At 39.7% G+C, this 14,094-nt stretch overlaps 1 protein-coding gene across 4 annotated transcripts in view; it reads left to right on the top strand.

Annotated features, from left to right (window-relative positions):
* Positions 1-13,352, top strand: part of SAR1B (secretion associated Ras related GTPase 1B) — a 186,680-nt gene extending 173,328 nt beyond the window's left edge. For all 4 annotated transcript variants that reach the window (XM_082489913.1, XM_082489911.1, XM_082489910.1 and 1 more), the window contains exons 2-7: positions 3,159-3,232; positions 6,866-6,985; positions 7,803-7,868; positions 8,401-8,504; positions 8,672-8,803; positions 10,302-13,352. In XM_082489913.1, coding sequence (XP_082346039.1) covers positions 3,175-3,232; positions 6,866-6,985; positions 7,803-7,868; positions 8,401-8,504; positions 8,672-8,803; positions 10,302-10,418 — 597 coding nt within the window. In that variant the 5' untranslated portion in view covers positions 3,159-3,174 and the 3' untranslated portion in view covers positions 10,419-13,352. The remainder of the gene's footprint in view (positions 1-3,158; positions 3,233-6,865; positions 6,986-7,802; positions 7,869-8,400; positions 8,505-8,671; positions 8,804-10,301) is intronic.
* The last annotated feature ends 742 nt before the right edge of the window (positions 13,353-14,094 follow it).

Here is a 14,094-nt window from a genome sequence, read left to right as displayed (position 1 = left end):
TGTTTTTCAGAATATAAAAGAAATATGCGTGAGTGAGCTTATGCTGTCAGTGATGTTCCCTTCAGGAGGCTGGCTCAAGATGTTATCAAAGCCACTGGGTGGGAATTCCACATCCACAGTCAGAAGTGGTCCCCAGTAAGCAAACCCATCTCCTTGGCCTATAGAGTGGCTTACAGGGCTCCACGGGAGTTACTGAATGATACTTTGCTGATGAAATAACGTTAGCCAGCATTGTTGGAGACATTTTCAAGTGATAGCTGTCTGTTGTTGATGTGATGCTAGAAAACTAACTTTCATAGTTTTGTTAAGGGGGCATGAATAAGTTGCTGATGTCTGTGAAAAATAGTTGGTATCAAAATATTGTCTTGTTCGGTACAATTTTTCATTAGTAGCTTATGTCTGCTTGCAACTGATTATTTTCAAAGCAACCCTTAAAATAACCTTAAAACAGTATTTTTGTCTTTCTCGTGGCTTGTGAACAGTCATTGCTGGAGTTTTCATTGTTCTGCTTTTATGGTATTTTTAACGTGGGCCTAAGAGTTTGAGTCTGTGTATATTGAACATCCTCAGCTCTCCCCTTAATTCACTGTAGCTCCATGACTTAGATGTCTCGGCAGCGTTAACAACTCTTGATACCAGTGCAGGGCCACTACGGCTTTTTAATGTCTTGATTTGACAGTGCTGTGAATGATGTAGTTACTTTTCCTGTGTGATAAGAATAGATTTAATATCTCTATTCAAATATTACCAGTGTACCTTTACAATTAGCTATCCATTTTTTCCCCTGTTTTAAAAGTGTTTCCCTTTAAGTGCTGCCAGCTGATACAGAGACTGTTCTGATTGTATTTGGGTAGCTCTGTTTCTAACACCACCTTTCTTGTGGCAATGGAAACTTAACCTATATTAATGCCACTTCAGCTGTGTTTGCCGAGTAATCCTGTTCTCACTTCAGCCATTTGAATCTTGCCCCTTAAGTCTTTCCTGTAAAGCATAAAGATTTTCTGTTTTGTCCATAAGTTTAATAGATGGAAAAGGTTAATACAACGAAGCGCTGTGAAGTCATTCTCACCTCAGTAATCTGAGCACTTCTCTTACATCACACTGTTTGCCCTGATTTGCAGGTTATTTGAGTCGATCGTTTTTCTAAGCCCCATCGAGGCTTTTCTCGATCGGTATTTTGCTCAAGCAATAAATAAATCTGCTGACGTGCATGTTCTGCCGTGTTTGCTTATTCTTGACCTTTGCTTTTTAGCCATGCAAGAGACAGTTTCAGTGGTGATGTTGTGTAACTGGGTGTTTATGCATTGACAAGCATATTTGATTTGTGTTCCTAAAATTTGTGCCTGTTGCAGCTGATCAGTAGTTAAGAGTAATGTAGGACTTGAGTCAGCTTTCAGGGTTAGTTGTGGAGAAACCAAGGACTCTTAGCACTTTATTGTCTTCAACCAGGGAGGCAAGCATGGGCTGAAAAGATTTTGTTCCAGTGCAAGCAAGTGTAATTAGAATATTCTTTCCTCTTCTTTCCATGTTACCTTTCTGTGATATACCTGTTGTTGTGTAATGGAGAAACTCTGTTCATTGCCATGGGTGTAATTGCTGTGATAGATGCCTGGATTTTGATCTGATTCTGACGTGTTTTGACTACTATGTCCTGAGCTCCAGGGTTAGAGCTGCCCTAAAGTCATCTTGTGACCCCCCCAAGGTACTGCTGCGGTGTCAAAAGGAGTGTGGCAGGACAGCCTCCAGTGGCATAGATGCCTCTGCCAGCTGCGTTTGGCAGTGCAGTCCAGTTTCTCGAGGATAGTCAGACTCCAGTGTCCCCTGATGTTAGCAGGGGTTATGTGCTCCAGTAGAAATTAGCTGGCTGTATGCTTCTAAGGATGTTGCCCTTTAGTCTTTCAGGAGGTTTTCATGCTAGATACTAATTCACTCTGTCAAACCGGTGCTTTTAGGGTGGTTATCCTCACTTCAGATAATGAGGAAATTAAGCTGAAAGCTAAGAAATTAATTGCTTATGACAGTGCAGCGACCCTAGTGATGGCTTTATTCTCGCACCCCAAAGCATCACTTTGGCAGTAATGGCAGTTCGTCCTCTGTGCTACCTGTCTTCTGGGGTGCTGGAAGTGTGCCAGAGCTCCCCTGACACTGCCACTGTGGTCGCTTGTGCGGAAGCAGCCCTGTCTTTGGTGGAAGAGGGTTTTTTTTCTGGGGCAGGAACAACTGAATTTGTCAGTCTGTGCAATCAATCTTGGCCACTTGCTTCTTTCCCAATGACCAGCATAGGTGCCTTTTTTTTTTTTAACTGTACCACAAAAAAAGGGTACTTGTGGAGAAACAGAGCTTCATCCTGGTAGCAAGGGATGTCCTGCCTGTGATGGTCAGCTGAAGTTGGCTGATGGTTGTATGGCACAACTAGAGTGTTGGTTACAGTCATCCTGGTTGCCTCTCAGCTCAACCTTCTGTTCTTGAATCTAAGCTGAAGGAATTCAGTGGGAAACATGGTATTCTAGAGTGCTTTCTTAAAAATAAGTTTTGCATTTAAGGTTTAAATTGTAGCAGCCTGTGCAGGACAGTACAGGAGGTCACGGTGTTTTAATGGCAATTCCAGTGCTTTGTGTTAAGTAGTTGTTTCCCATTACAAACTAAACAGATGGGTATGTGCAGGCCATAGGGTTTTATTTGGTATCAAACTTCTCGGGATTCAACTTTACGGAACTTCTTCACCTCTTATCAACCTCTGCTTCAAACCCTGGCAGCTCCCAGGGACATCTGCAGCACAGACTCTGCCCTGACATTCCTCTGTTGCCCCCTCAAAAGTGCCACTTTTTCCCAGTTGAAAAGTTAATGTGGAGATCCCATGCAAAGTCTACAGTGGAATGTCACACACCTCCACCAAACCGCACTTAAGACAAAACTATTTTTACTTCTTGCAAAGAGTTCTGTCCGCTCGGCATTTTCCGAGGAGGTGGGGGTCTCTGCTATTGAATCAGAAGGTCTGGATTCTGTTTTCCATTTCTACGCTAATTTTTTAATGCGTTGTGGGATCACTATTTTTCACGGGGGACTCTGAATTACTTTTGTTACCTATAAATATTTTACAATGTTTAATCTGCTGTTGTGACATATCTTAAATGCATTATATTTTCTGTTTATTTCAGACTATAAGATTCAGATATGGCTTTCATATTTGATTGGATTTACAGTGGTTTCAGTAGTGTCTTACAGTTTTTAGGTAAGTCTTCATTGTTTGGTTTCTTTTCTTTCTGTTTTTCTTGTATAAAATGTCTGTTCACCTCTTATCTTCAAACATAGCTGTTGGTTAAATAATAATATTTGTTTTGGTGTATATTCAGTAACACTCAAACAAAAGTTTCACTTATCAATACTGAGTATTTCCAGAATCTGCTCTCCACTCAATCTTTCACTAATCCTTTAACCTCTTGAAAAATGACATTTTCTTTCATGAGCATAAGAAGTTTGATTTTTTTTTTTTTTTTTAAATTTTTTTTTCTAATCATACTACATTTAAGTTGGTGTAATTCAGTTGACTTTTCTGGAGTTTGTCCTGATTTTTCTCTGCTGTAAAGAACTGAGCTCAGTTATTTTAGCTCCGTTCTTTTGCACGAGAGAATATTGCTTGATAATCTAAATAGGAGGAACGGTCTTAAAAAAAAAAAAAAAAATAGTGCCAGGTATTGAAGCCCTTGCTGTCATTCAGCAGTGCATTATTGTGTGACTGATGTCACTGAAATCAGTATGAAACTTCACTGGCATCTACTGAAGAGCCACAGGAAAGTATTCCCTGGACAAAAGAGTTTGCAATCCATATCGATCCAAAGTCAAATATGGAAAACGGGAGGCGGGGGCAGAAATCCACCACCCTCCTCCCCAAAAAAACCAAAACAAAAGCCACAAACAGGAGGAAAAGGAATGTTAGTATACTAAAAAGAGGAATGGAAGTTGCAGATCACACAGGTAAAAGACACAATTTACAAGTTCCAAGGACTTTATTGAAGTGGATAAAAAGCATTTGAGATTAATGAATCATGGCAAGCTGTGCCACCTGCCTTTTATCAGTTGAAAGTTTAAACTTTTTTGCTGAATGTCAGACCCTTGGACTACTATCGAAATATTAGCCAGTGAAAGTTTAACTAAGTTGACTAATCTTTCTTATCTCCTCTTACTTAGCCAAGCAGTGATTGTTGCATACTAGCCCACTTTCCCATTCCTGCGCATGCAAAGTCTAATTCTGGTGAAAGATACGGGAGCTTGAAGGAGGAAGGAGAATTACTTTCAATATGTCCTTTTATTCTAGAGGAAATACTTTCTCTTTTCGTTCTTATTTACATTTACAGTTGAAGGGGGCTGATTGTAACGTTTCAGAAAGTCCCTGCAGTTCCCTGTGCTGTCCTGTCAGCAGGCTAAGATCACTTTATGAAGTACATCTTTGTGCACATATACTTTTAGAACGCATAAAGAATTTTTTTAATATATATTTATAAACTCTGGTCTTGGCATAGGTAGTAGCTGAAGTATTGCTACTTGTTTGTCTTGTATTTCTATGAAAGACACTTGGGAAATAGGAAGTGTTTCAGAGAAAGCACTAGCACCTGATTTGGGAGCAAAGACTCCTGAATGTCCAGGCTGAGAGTGGCAAAAATACTGTTTTACTGTGTTTTAGTAGGGTTTTACTTAACTCGTAAGGTAGGCGTGAACTGGAGTTTCCCCTGTGACATAAGTTAATATATGAAAATGTTTATTCATTCCTTCTTTCTCTGTAAACATTAATACTTTCTCCTCCACTCTGTAGTTTAATAGTTAATACGTGTTTTGGCATGTGAGAAGGTGAGTTTGGGAAGAGCTGTTGTATTTGAAAGCACTGTGAAGACAATCTGCAGTACTTGTAGTAATAAAGATCATTAATGAAATAAGCTGAGGAATAGGAATGAATTCCTGCAAGTTACAAAACATGTCATGCTGGAATGCGATCCCAAAGATTAGCTTAAAGGCAGGGGAAGAGGTGAGCAAACAGCAGCGGTGTAAAGGTCAGCCAGGCAGAGGCACGTACACCCCTGTAACGCTGCGGCATCAATGCGGCTGTCCGAGCAGCCACCTGTGCAGCAGCATCACTTAAAATCCCACCAAATAAAATACATATGAGGCTAACATGTTAGATAAGAAGGAAAAAATGAGGGCTGTAGAAACTGATGCTGCTGGCTCGCTCTGCTGCCCACCAGCCTCCTCATGCAGGGAGACCCAGGGCAGCTGTCAGTGCGCCCTATGGATGGGTACCAGCCCCGGGGCACGGCGCAGGATGTTGGTGTGTAGTTTGCAGGTCGGGAGGGTTGATTGTGCTTGCATTTAAGCATCAGGACTGCAGTGACGCGATGCTTTTAACAGTAAAATCTGATTGTGTATTTCACAAAATGTTTCTGTATCATCACAGTGGTGGTCAAATAAATTTTTCTTCAGCATATTGCAAAGTACCACAATACTATGATGTTATAGTAAAAGATCCAGGTGATGTAAAAACCTCCCACATTGTAATATTTAGCTGTATTTTGCAATTCCTTTTACATGGAAAGGAGAGAGAATTCTGTTAGGAATGTAGTTCAGTTTGGCTTTTGAAGAAATTACATTTCAGAATATACATATATCTGTTTCCTCACCCTCTGCAATTGTTCTGTTGTCTTCATCACTGGTGAAGGCTGTGGGGTCAGTTGTGGCTCCTAAGGAGATGTGCAGTGTGTGGTATTCAGCCACAGCTCTTTGAAGAGGGAATAGCGGAAGACTTTCTCCTTAAAAAGGCAAAGCTAAGAGTCTCTTACTTCAGTAGTTCTTCAGTACAGAATGTGATTTGTGAATTATTTTAAATGAAATTTGTCTTAATGTTTTACTTTGAATGTCGATCAGTTTGAAGCAGTGAAAAATAATTCTGGCATAGAATGTAGTGTTGGCAAGTTTAAAGAATCACCCCTTGATAACCTCAAACTTAAGAAAATATGGTGTTCATGTTTTAGACATCCTTCCTCTCCTTCGCAGCAACTGTTGCGTTTACTGGGCTTAGAAGTAGAGGGGGGAAAAGGGGAAAAGAAACTTTTATAAAGATGACGATGGGTGAAAATAAAATTTCTTATTCCTGTTATGAAAGCATTATCACATGACAGCAAGCGTGTCAGAATTGTCCTGGTGATGCCATTCAGGATCTGTCCACACAATTTAGCTGGGGGTGTGGGTGAGTGTTACTCTTTGTCAAAATAATATATGAACCAACATAAAAGAATTCATACATACACTAATTACGACTATTGACATAGAAACAAAATTCTCTGTAATACACCCATTAAAGTCTGAATTTCCTTTTTGCCTCAAACGACATTTTTGTCATAATTGGAGGTAGCTGAACAAACCACCTTCTGTCCAGGGCCATTTTTTAGAGCCCACTGTTGGCACTGTACCCCCACGCCTCCCTTTGCGCTGCCTGTGAACAAAACTGCCCCTTTGCTGGGGCAGAGTAAGCTATACTGGGCAAAATTTACTCCTGTTTCATTGTGGTTTTCCTAAGGTAACGTAAATGCATTTACACGAGTGACACGTTTACATCAATTGTGTGCTTGTCCCCTTCCCACTAAGCATCCCATCAGCTGCACGTGTACACATGGTGTAGCAGGCACATGAGCAAGTGTGAATGTAGTTTGTACGAGTAGGAGAACGTGGATAAAGGGCACTGATAAAGTGCGCGGTGGAGCTTGGCTGGTCTGTATTTTGTACCGTGACTGTAACACTTTGTTCCTGGAAGCAAAATCATCTCTAGTGCTAGAAATGAACTCCCACTGATTATTCACTAGGTTCTGCTTTGTTCTAGGACTGTATAAGAAATCGGGCAAACTAGTGTTTCTTGGACTGGACAATGCTGGAAAAACTACGCTGCTGCATATGCTTAAAGATGACAGACTGGGACAACACGTCCCCACGTTACACCCCAGTAAGTTAATATTGCTGGCTCCATAGCTAGAAAGTATTTAAGGAATTGCAGGAAAAGCAGGATCTGATTATTCATAAGACCAACAGTGTAACTGGGGAGAAACAAAGGAATTTCTGGGATTGCTATCTGTAGATGAACAGTTCAAGTAATATGCAGAAAAATGTGTGAAAGATAGTTCAATGTGATTTATTTAAAATTGAGGAGAAAACCAAGCAGGGCGATGGAGCTGAGAGTCTAGATTACAGAAGCTGTGGGAAATTGGGGCTCGCAATGTTTGGGAGCAGCTTCTCTGCGTAGCTGGAAAATTACCGTTTATGTACACTGTTTAGGGTTGGTTGTTTGGTTTTTTTGGCGCAGAGGTGCTGTGTAGTTGTTATCCTGGTAGCTTCACAGGAGGAAAAGTTCAATACAAGTTAAAAACGTGGATTGGTGAAGTCCACTAAGGAGGTGAGAAATTGGGAAAGGATGTGAAGAGGAGAAACCTTGAACAGTATTGTACATGAACTACTATCTTCTTGGCAAATCAGATGCCAGAGCCAACTGTTGTTTGTGTAGCGTGTAGGGATAAGTAATGTATGAATATTCTACGCTATTCTTAGCATTATAGATATTTCACATGTGTTTTAATGGTTAATAGCATTTTGTTGTTAAACGTGTCATTGTTTTTTGAGACAAAATGTACTGCTCTGATTTGCTTCTTGAGTAACAAAATACTGAAAAGACCCAAGAGAGAAAGTAGAATCTGTGTGCTAGAAGGTTAGACTGTTCCAATGCACTGCATAATCTTCACAGAGAACATAATTCTGTGTATTTCTAGCTTCAGAAGAGCTGACAATTGCTGGCATGACTTTCACTACCTTCGATCTGGGTGGACATGCTCAAGGTAAGAGAATACATTGACTCACGTCACTGAATTGAGTTAGAGTTGTCAGCAGTCTGCTTCAGATGAGATACGCGACCCTGCTGCAGAGACTGACTTCCCACACTCTTTAACAGCATAAAAAACATTTGCTGCTCTGTTGTCAGTCTTCACCATTTATCACAAATCCCAATACAATTTAGCAAGAGCTGCAGTAGAGCATAAATTTTTGACAGATGTCTGTGTTTTGAAGAGGATTCTGTACTTTGAATCTCTTACCTTTAAGCTTTATGTTTCAAGCTTACCTTTGACATAATTTTTGGGGAAACACAAAAAGTTCCAGTACATCATGTGGGATAGATAGAGCGGTGGTAACAGTAAAGGGAATGATACTTTTGCTCTGTTATTTCAAGTTTTGTAAAACATGAAATTGCATCCTGCAGATTGGCAACATAAGACTTCAAACCCCCCCTCTGTTGCTTCTTAATTACTGATGTGCATCACACTGAATTTTGGGATAATTTCCTTTTGTTTTTAATTCACATCTTCCCTGTAGCTCGCAGAGTGTGGAAAAACTATCTGCCTGCGATTAATGGCATTGTGTTCTTGGTCGACTGTGCAGATCATGAAAGATTGCTTGAATCAAAAGAAGAACTTGATGTAAGTTTAAACAAGTTTTTGAAAGTTTCAACTTTAACTTCAGAGAAATAAGCAAGCTCAAATTCCCCATATGCAACAGAGCTCTGCTGCCACCTGGACATGAGTAGTAGCATTTTGACCTTTTATATTCTAAATTAATCTCTCCTCCTTTCTCTTTTCCTTTGTAGTCACTAATGACAGATGAAACTATTGCTAATGTGCCTATCCTAATTCTTGGTAACAAGATTGACAGACCTGAAGCCATTAGTGAAGAGAGGTTACGAGAGATGTTTGGTCTGTACGGACAGACAACAGGAAAGGTAATGCTCCATTTTGGTTTTTTTTTTTTTTGGTGGCTTTGTTTTTTGTTTGTGTGTTGGTTTGTGGTTTTTTTTTTGTTAGGGAGTTTGCCTTATTTATGTGTGGACTCCAGTTCACTCCAGCTACACACACACAAAAAAAAAAAAATTATAAAGTGCATAGTACATAATGATTGTATATGGAATGAATGAATTGTGGAGTCTTTTGTGTGTGTGTTGGATGCACCTCTAATACATCATGTTTAATGCCACATTTTTTCAGAGAAAACTTAATTGTACTTAGGATCATACTTAGGATCATTTTTAGTACTTCAGCTTTCCTATGCAGTACTTTAGCCTCTGAAAATTTGCTTATCCTTTTATAGTTCTAGTGAGAACTGTAAGAGAAAACTGGATAAAGTCTTTCAGTAAGTGACTTATTTCATTTAAAGTGCAGACTTGGTACAGTTTGTTACTTAACATGTTTACCTAAAGCTTAGAAATAGACTTACACCATTGTAAAAGCCAGAGTTTGTAGGTTGGGAGGGGGGGGGATTCCAACTGGCATCGGTAGCAACAGGGCAGATTTGTATTATGGATCTCTGTGATACTTCGACTCTTTAATTTAAAGTAAATACAGTGCACCACTTGTAGGAGACGTTTCTAGTGCCCTGTATCCAGACAAGTTGCTCAGTTGTCATTTGCCCTTGGAAAGACACCTCTCTGCAGCTGACAAAGCTGTTCCAGTGTGGCTTCCATCCCAGCTCCTGTTAGATGCCCAGCAGCATGCCTCTGCTGAGGAGGGTGCCTGGTTTTGTAATTCCTCTTTTCCTCCAAGAGTATTTACTCTTGGAGTCTTCCCTTACAGTTCAGTGCCAGTCAGAGGTTAGGTTGAGCAGGAACAAGTCTTTACCTTCTTGATTTCCACATGGAAGAGAATTGCACGGGTTAGTTTTAGAATAGGTTTAATGGGCTATAAACAGTTACTATTGACTCATACTCTTTTTTTTTTTTTGGTATCTTGCCCCGGTTTTTACAACACTGCACGTAGTCTATAAAGTATAAATATTGTTGTGAATCTCCAGTTGAGCAACAGCTGTGTCACACTGTGCTAATCTTGGCAAGCAAGCAACTTGCACTCTTGCTATGGTCAGTCCTACAATTGGTAGAAAATGTTCTTTTTTAATCTGGTTGGAAAGCTCTTAGAAACGGAACAGGGAACTGTGACTGAAAACAGAGTATAAGCGCTCAAATCCTCTGTGGATGTGCCTGCTGTTGCACTCTGGTTTCATGTACTTCACCCTCTCCAAATGCAGATGCATGTGAAAACATGCTCAGTGTATTTCTCAAGTGACCCTAATCTTAGTAACATGTACACTTTTTTTGGTTAATTTATTTTCTAAAATTCCGGTATCCAACACAAGTTAAATAATGGCATTCCATAGAAACAAATATCCATGTAAAGTAGCTGCTTTTTCCTAACGACGCTGTAACTTGGAACGCTTCTGTCTCTTTGCAGGGCAGTATACCACTGAAAGAACTGAATGCAAGGCCGCTAGAAGTGTTTATGTGCAGCGTGCTAAAGAGACAAGGCTATGGAGAAGGCTTCCGTTGGATGGCACAGTACATTGATTAATGCCAAAATCGCATCAGTACATTCTGTCCCATGTCTGAATATTAAGTCTGCTCTTGATTTGATCACTCAGTGTACGTAACTTGAATTCATTTGACTGTTTAGTTATAAAAATATACATTTTTAGCTAATTATATCATGTATGCTAAATTGTAAGTGTGAGGATTGAAAAATTATTTCAAGCAAGTTTTGTAAGTTTAAGTACCACAATCTGTGAGCTTTCTAATCCCATGCAACATTCTTCTGCAGCTTTTAATTTAACAAGTCTCCGGCACCATTTTTGGTCAGAGCAACTTTCCAGTACAGTATGTTTGAATGCACTTTTTAACAGCTAAAAACTACGAACATGTGAAAAATATTTAATGCTTATGTTAAATTTTTTTATGTACTTTTTTGAAACTGGTTTTATAACTTTAGAGTATATAACCATCTTTCAAGGAATAATAAATAATTAGCTGATGGGTAATTGCATGATGCCTTACGGTTTTCAATAATATACTTTCTTATGCAACGTCATGCAATAAATTTAAATCCAGTTTTTGGCAACTTTAATGGAAAATGTTTCATTTTAATGTGTCTTAACTAGTGAGGCTGCCTGATGATCTGAATATGTGGGATATTTTCCTGAAACACAGAAGGCCACAAAGTAGTTTCATTGTACGTTAGAGTAAGGAGGTGTTTTTTTTTTTTCAAACTACCAAATTGCATTCATTTTACAATTTTGTGTCAGTAAAAGAAAAATCTAATCTGATGCCCTTATAACCACCACCTTTAAAAAGTACAAATAATGTAAATCAGCTGTGCCAATGCAAATCTTGAATTAATGTCAAAAGTGGTCTTACTGTACTGGTCTCTTGAATTAAACCCCTGAAGCCACCTAAGAAATACAGGGTTTTTTTTCTGAAGAAATTAAGAATACCATTGCACTAAATATTCTGCTCATAACTTAATTAGATTTGGGGTTTGCCAGAAGATTTGCCTGCGAAATTGCCAGGAAAAAAAAAAATGTTGCCATTGCTGCTTGTGAAAATTTATCAGCCCACACCCAATTGGCCAATTTTATTTTTGCTGTTTTGAGGTGGGACGAGATGGATTGTTTTCTGTAGCTTTGCCCTGAAACCTAGCCAGGGAGGCAGCTGCTGGCTGACCAGGCGGCTTATTTCTGGGGTGAAATTCGGTTATCTGTGGTCTTTTGTTTCCAGACTTCTGACTGGTGTTCCCCATCTTGGAGCATGTTAGTTCCCAGAGGAGAAAGCAGGTGGCCTTTGAAGAAGGGGTGTTGAAGCATGTGTGTCTGTCAGTGTCTTGTTGATGCTGGCAGACACTGCCATGGAGCTGTGGCTGGTGTTTCTTTGTGCTGGGCATGTTTTACACCAGTCTGTCCAGCACAGGTTGGGTTTCAGCCCTGGGGTCACCGTTTCACTGTGATGGGTTTGAGTTTCACCATGTAGTTTGTTTTCCCCCTTGTAAGAGTACAAACTGCTGCAAGTACTTTTGCTGAATCCCTTTTACTCACTCTTGTAGGTCTTCTCCAAAATACTTTAGGCCTTATGTTTCCAATATCCATGGCAGCAAATGTGTTTCTGACTGTTTGATTTCATAAATAACTTTCTGTCGACCTCCTGGGCTTGAATCTCAGATTTAAAGCCTGTAGGCTCATATCAAATGAGACTTTTTCCATGTGCAGATCTGAACTAGTATGATTGAATATTGATGATCAGTTCCCTACAGTCCTAGATTGTGCATCTGAATAAGGTGAATAATTAAGAACCTAACTAATGTAAACTGTAACTGAAGCTTATTAACGCACAGTCACATGCGAAGTGTTAAGCCTAGTTTGTGCGTGGTGAAGTTCAGAGTGATGGTATCGGATAGCTTTTCCAAATGACCAACACAAGAGAATTTTGCATTTAAACTAGTGCTCAGCTGTAGAGTAGTGTCTCTGTTGTATAAATCAAAACTGGAGGTAAGAAACGGCCTCTCACCAGCATGTGGACAATTTGTGAGACTTCACTACCTACAGCCATAACATAGGGGACATGCCTCTCTTTTTAATCTAAGTTTTTCTGATGATGGTTAAATGCAGAGAACAACAGCTAAATCGGTAGTAGTAGATGGTGTAAATATTAAATACTACTTGCAGTCACACTGTGGTGTTGATGTGGGAGACTTGGGACTCTGTTGCCTGTGCTTATGGAAATGAAGCCGGAGGTGGAGGTGTTCTGTGCAGACCACTTCCACCGGCTGAGCCGTGATGTGGGCACTGAGAGGTCCTCTTCACACGCTCTTCCAACCAACTGTGAATAACAGTAGCAGTAAGGGAAGGGATGATAGCATTAAGAATTAAAGAAGGGAGGTGCTACTGCTTTAAAAGTGTGTGTTAAGAGTAATTCTTAGTATTATCGAAATACTCAGATTTCACATTTCCTACTGGAGGATGCTAGTTTAAATGTGGTTGTAATAAGGGCATGAAGAAATCTGGACCTTGTGTTTATCCACGTGGGTATTGTAACTGTTCCCCTTGTGGGAACAGCTGATCAGCACTCAGTTAAATACACAAATAATCTCGCTCTGTTTCACTTCATTCAGTAGAGGAAGTGTCTTCTGTAGTTTACGTTCCGTTGTGCACATGAATGTGAATGGGTGTTGTGTGTCTTTGTGTGCAGATTTCGTTAATAGACAATATACCCATGAGAGTTTTTCTGGTGGTTCTCATCCCCCACCCCCTCCACGTCTCCCCAGTCATTTATTTCTGGAGGTGGCTTTTTCCTATGATTGTGACCAGTCGTACTTAAAAAAGCAACATTCACATTTTGGGTCTGACTTCTATGAATTTTTTTGTTGCACACTTGACTATGCAGATTTCAATTAAACATCACTTTAAAGAATGTGGAAAAGAAAACTCATTAATAAAGACGTTATTTATGAAGTGTCTCATTTTGGTTTTGCATCGCAGCAGTTCTTTAAGAGAAATGAATGCAGATTTCTAAGATACTAATAACTATTTCTGACAGTGACCTGTATCTCACTGCAGTGACCCCATACGCTACCATCTGTGGGTTGAAAAAGATTTATTTTGCTTGGATTTAATTAAACTTGGGGTGTAGTATGTACTGTGTAACTGAGAGCCATTGCTGTATTTCAGTCTTGGTTTAATAAATTTTTCAGTGACAGTTGTTGGCATTGGAGGTGGGAAGGATTTTTGAGCTTTCTCACTTATCCTCTGGCCAGATGATGGTTATTTCATGAATATTTCTGTATTCAGTGTTCAGGTACTGTCTGTGATGTGCCAAAGATGACCTGTGGCATTTGCTGGAATAAGATACCTGCGTGCATGTGAGCTTTATTGTATTTTAATAGTTGGAATTGAACATAAAAGAGAACATTTGATGTCCACTTTTTTATAACTAAAGTCGGGTCAGAAAAATGGCAGCAGTGGTCTCCAATCCCAGCCAATTCACGGGTCTGCTTGAAGTCAAATTCTTCCTCTCTTTATTTGTACTGTCAGACTATTTTGTTGGTAAGAACCAAAGTCCAATATTTCTATAGGCTACAACATGTCTGGATTTAGTGTAGATAACAAGCCCATAACTAACAATTATCTTCAAAAACAGCCTAATCCACGGGCCGTCAGTGGGGATGTCTAACTTATTTGCACTTAGATAAACCACTTTTTGCA

The sequence above is a fragment of the Vanellus vanellus genome, assembly GCF_965231255.1.
Source record: "Vanellus vanellus genome assembly, chromosome: 13".
Taxonomy (NCBI): domain Eukaryota; kingdom Metazoa; phylum Chordata; class Aves; order Charadriiformes; family Charadriidae; genus Vanellus; species Vanellus vanellus.
This window is presented reverse-complemented; position numbering and strand designations above follow the sequence as displayed.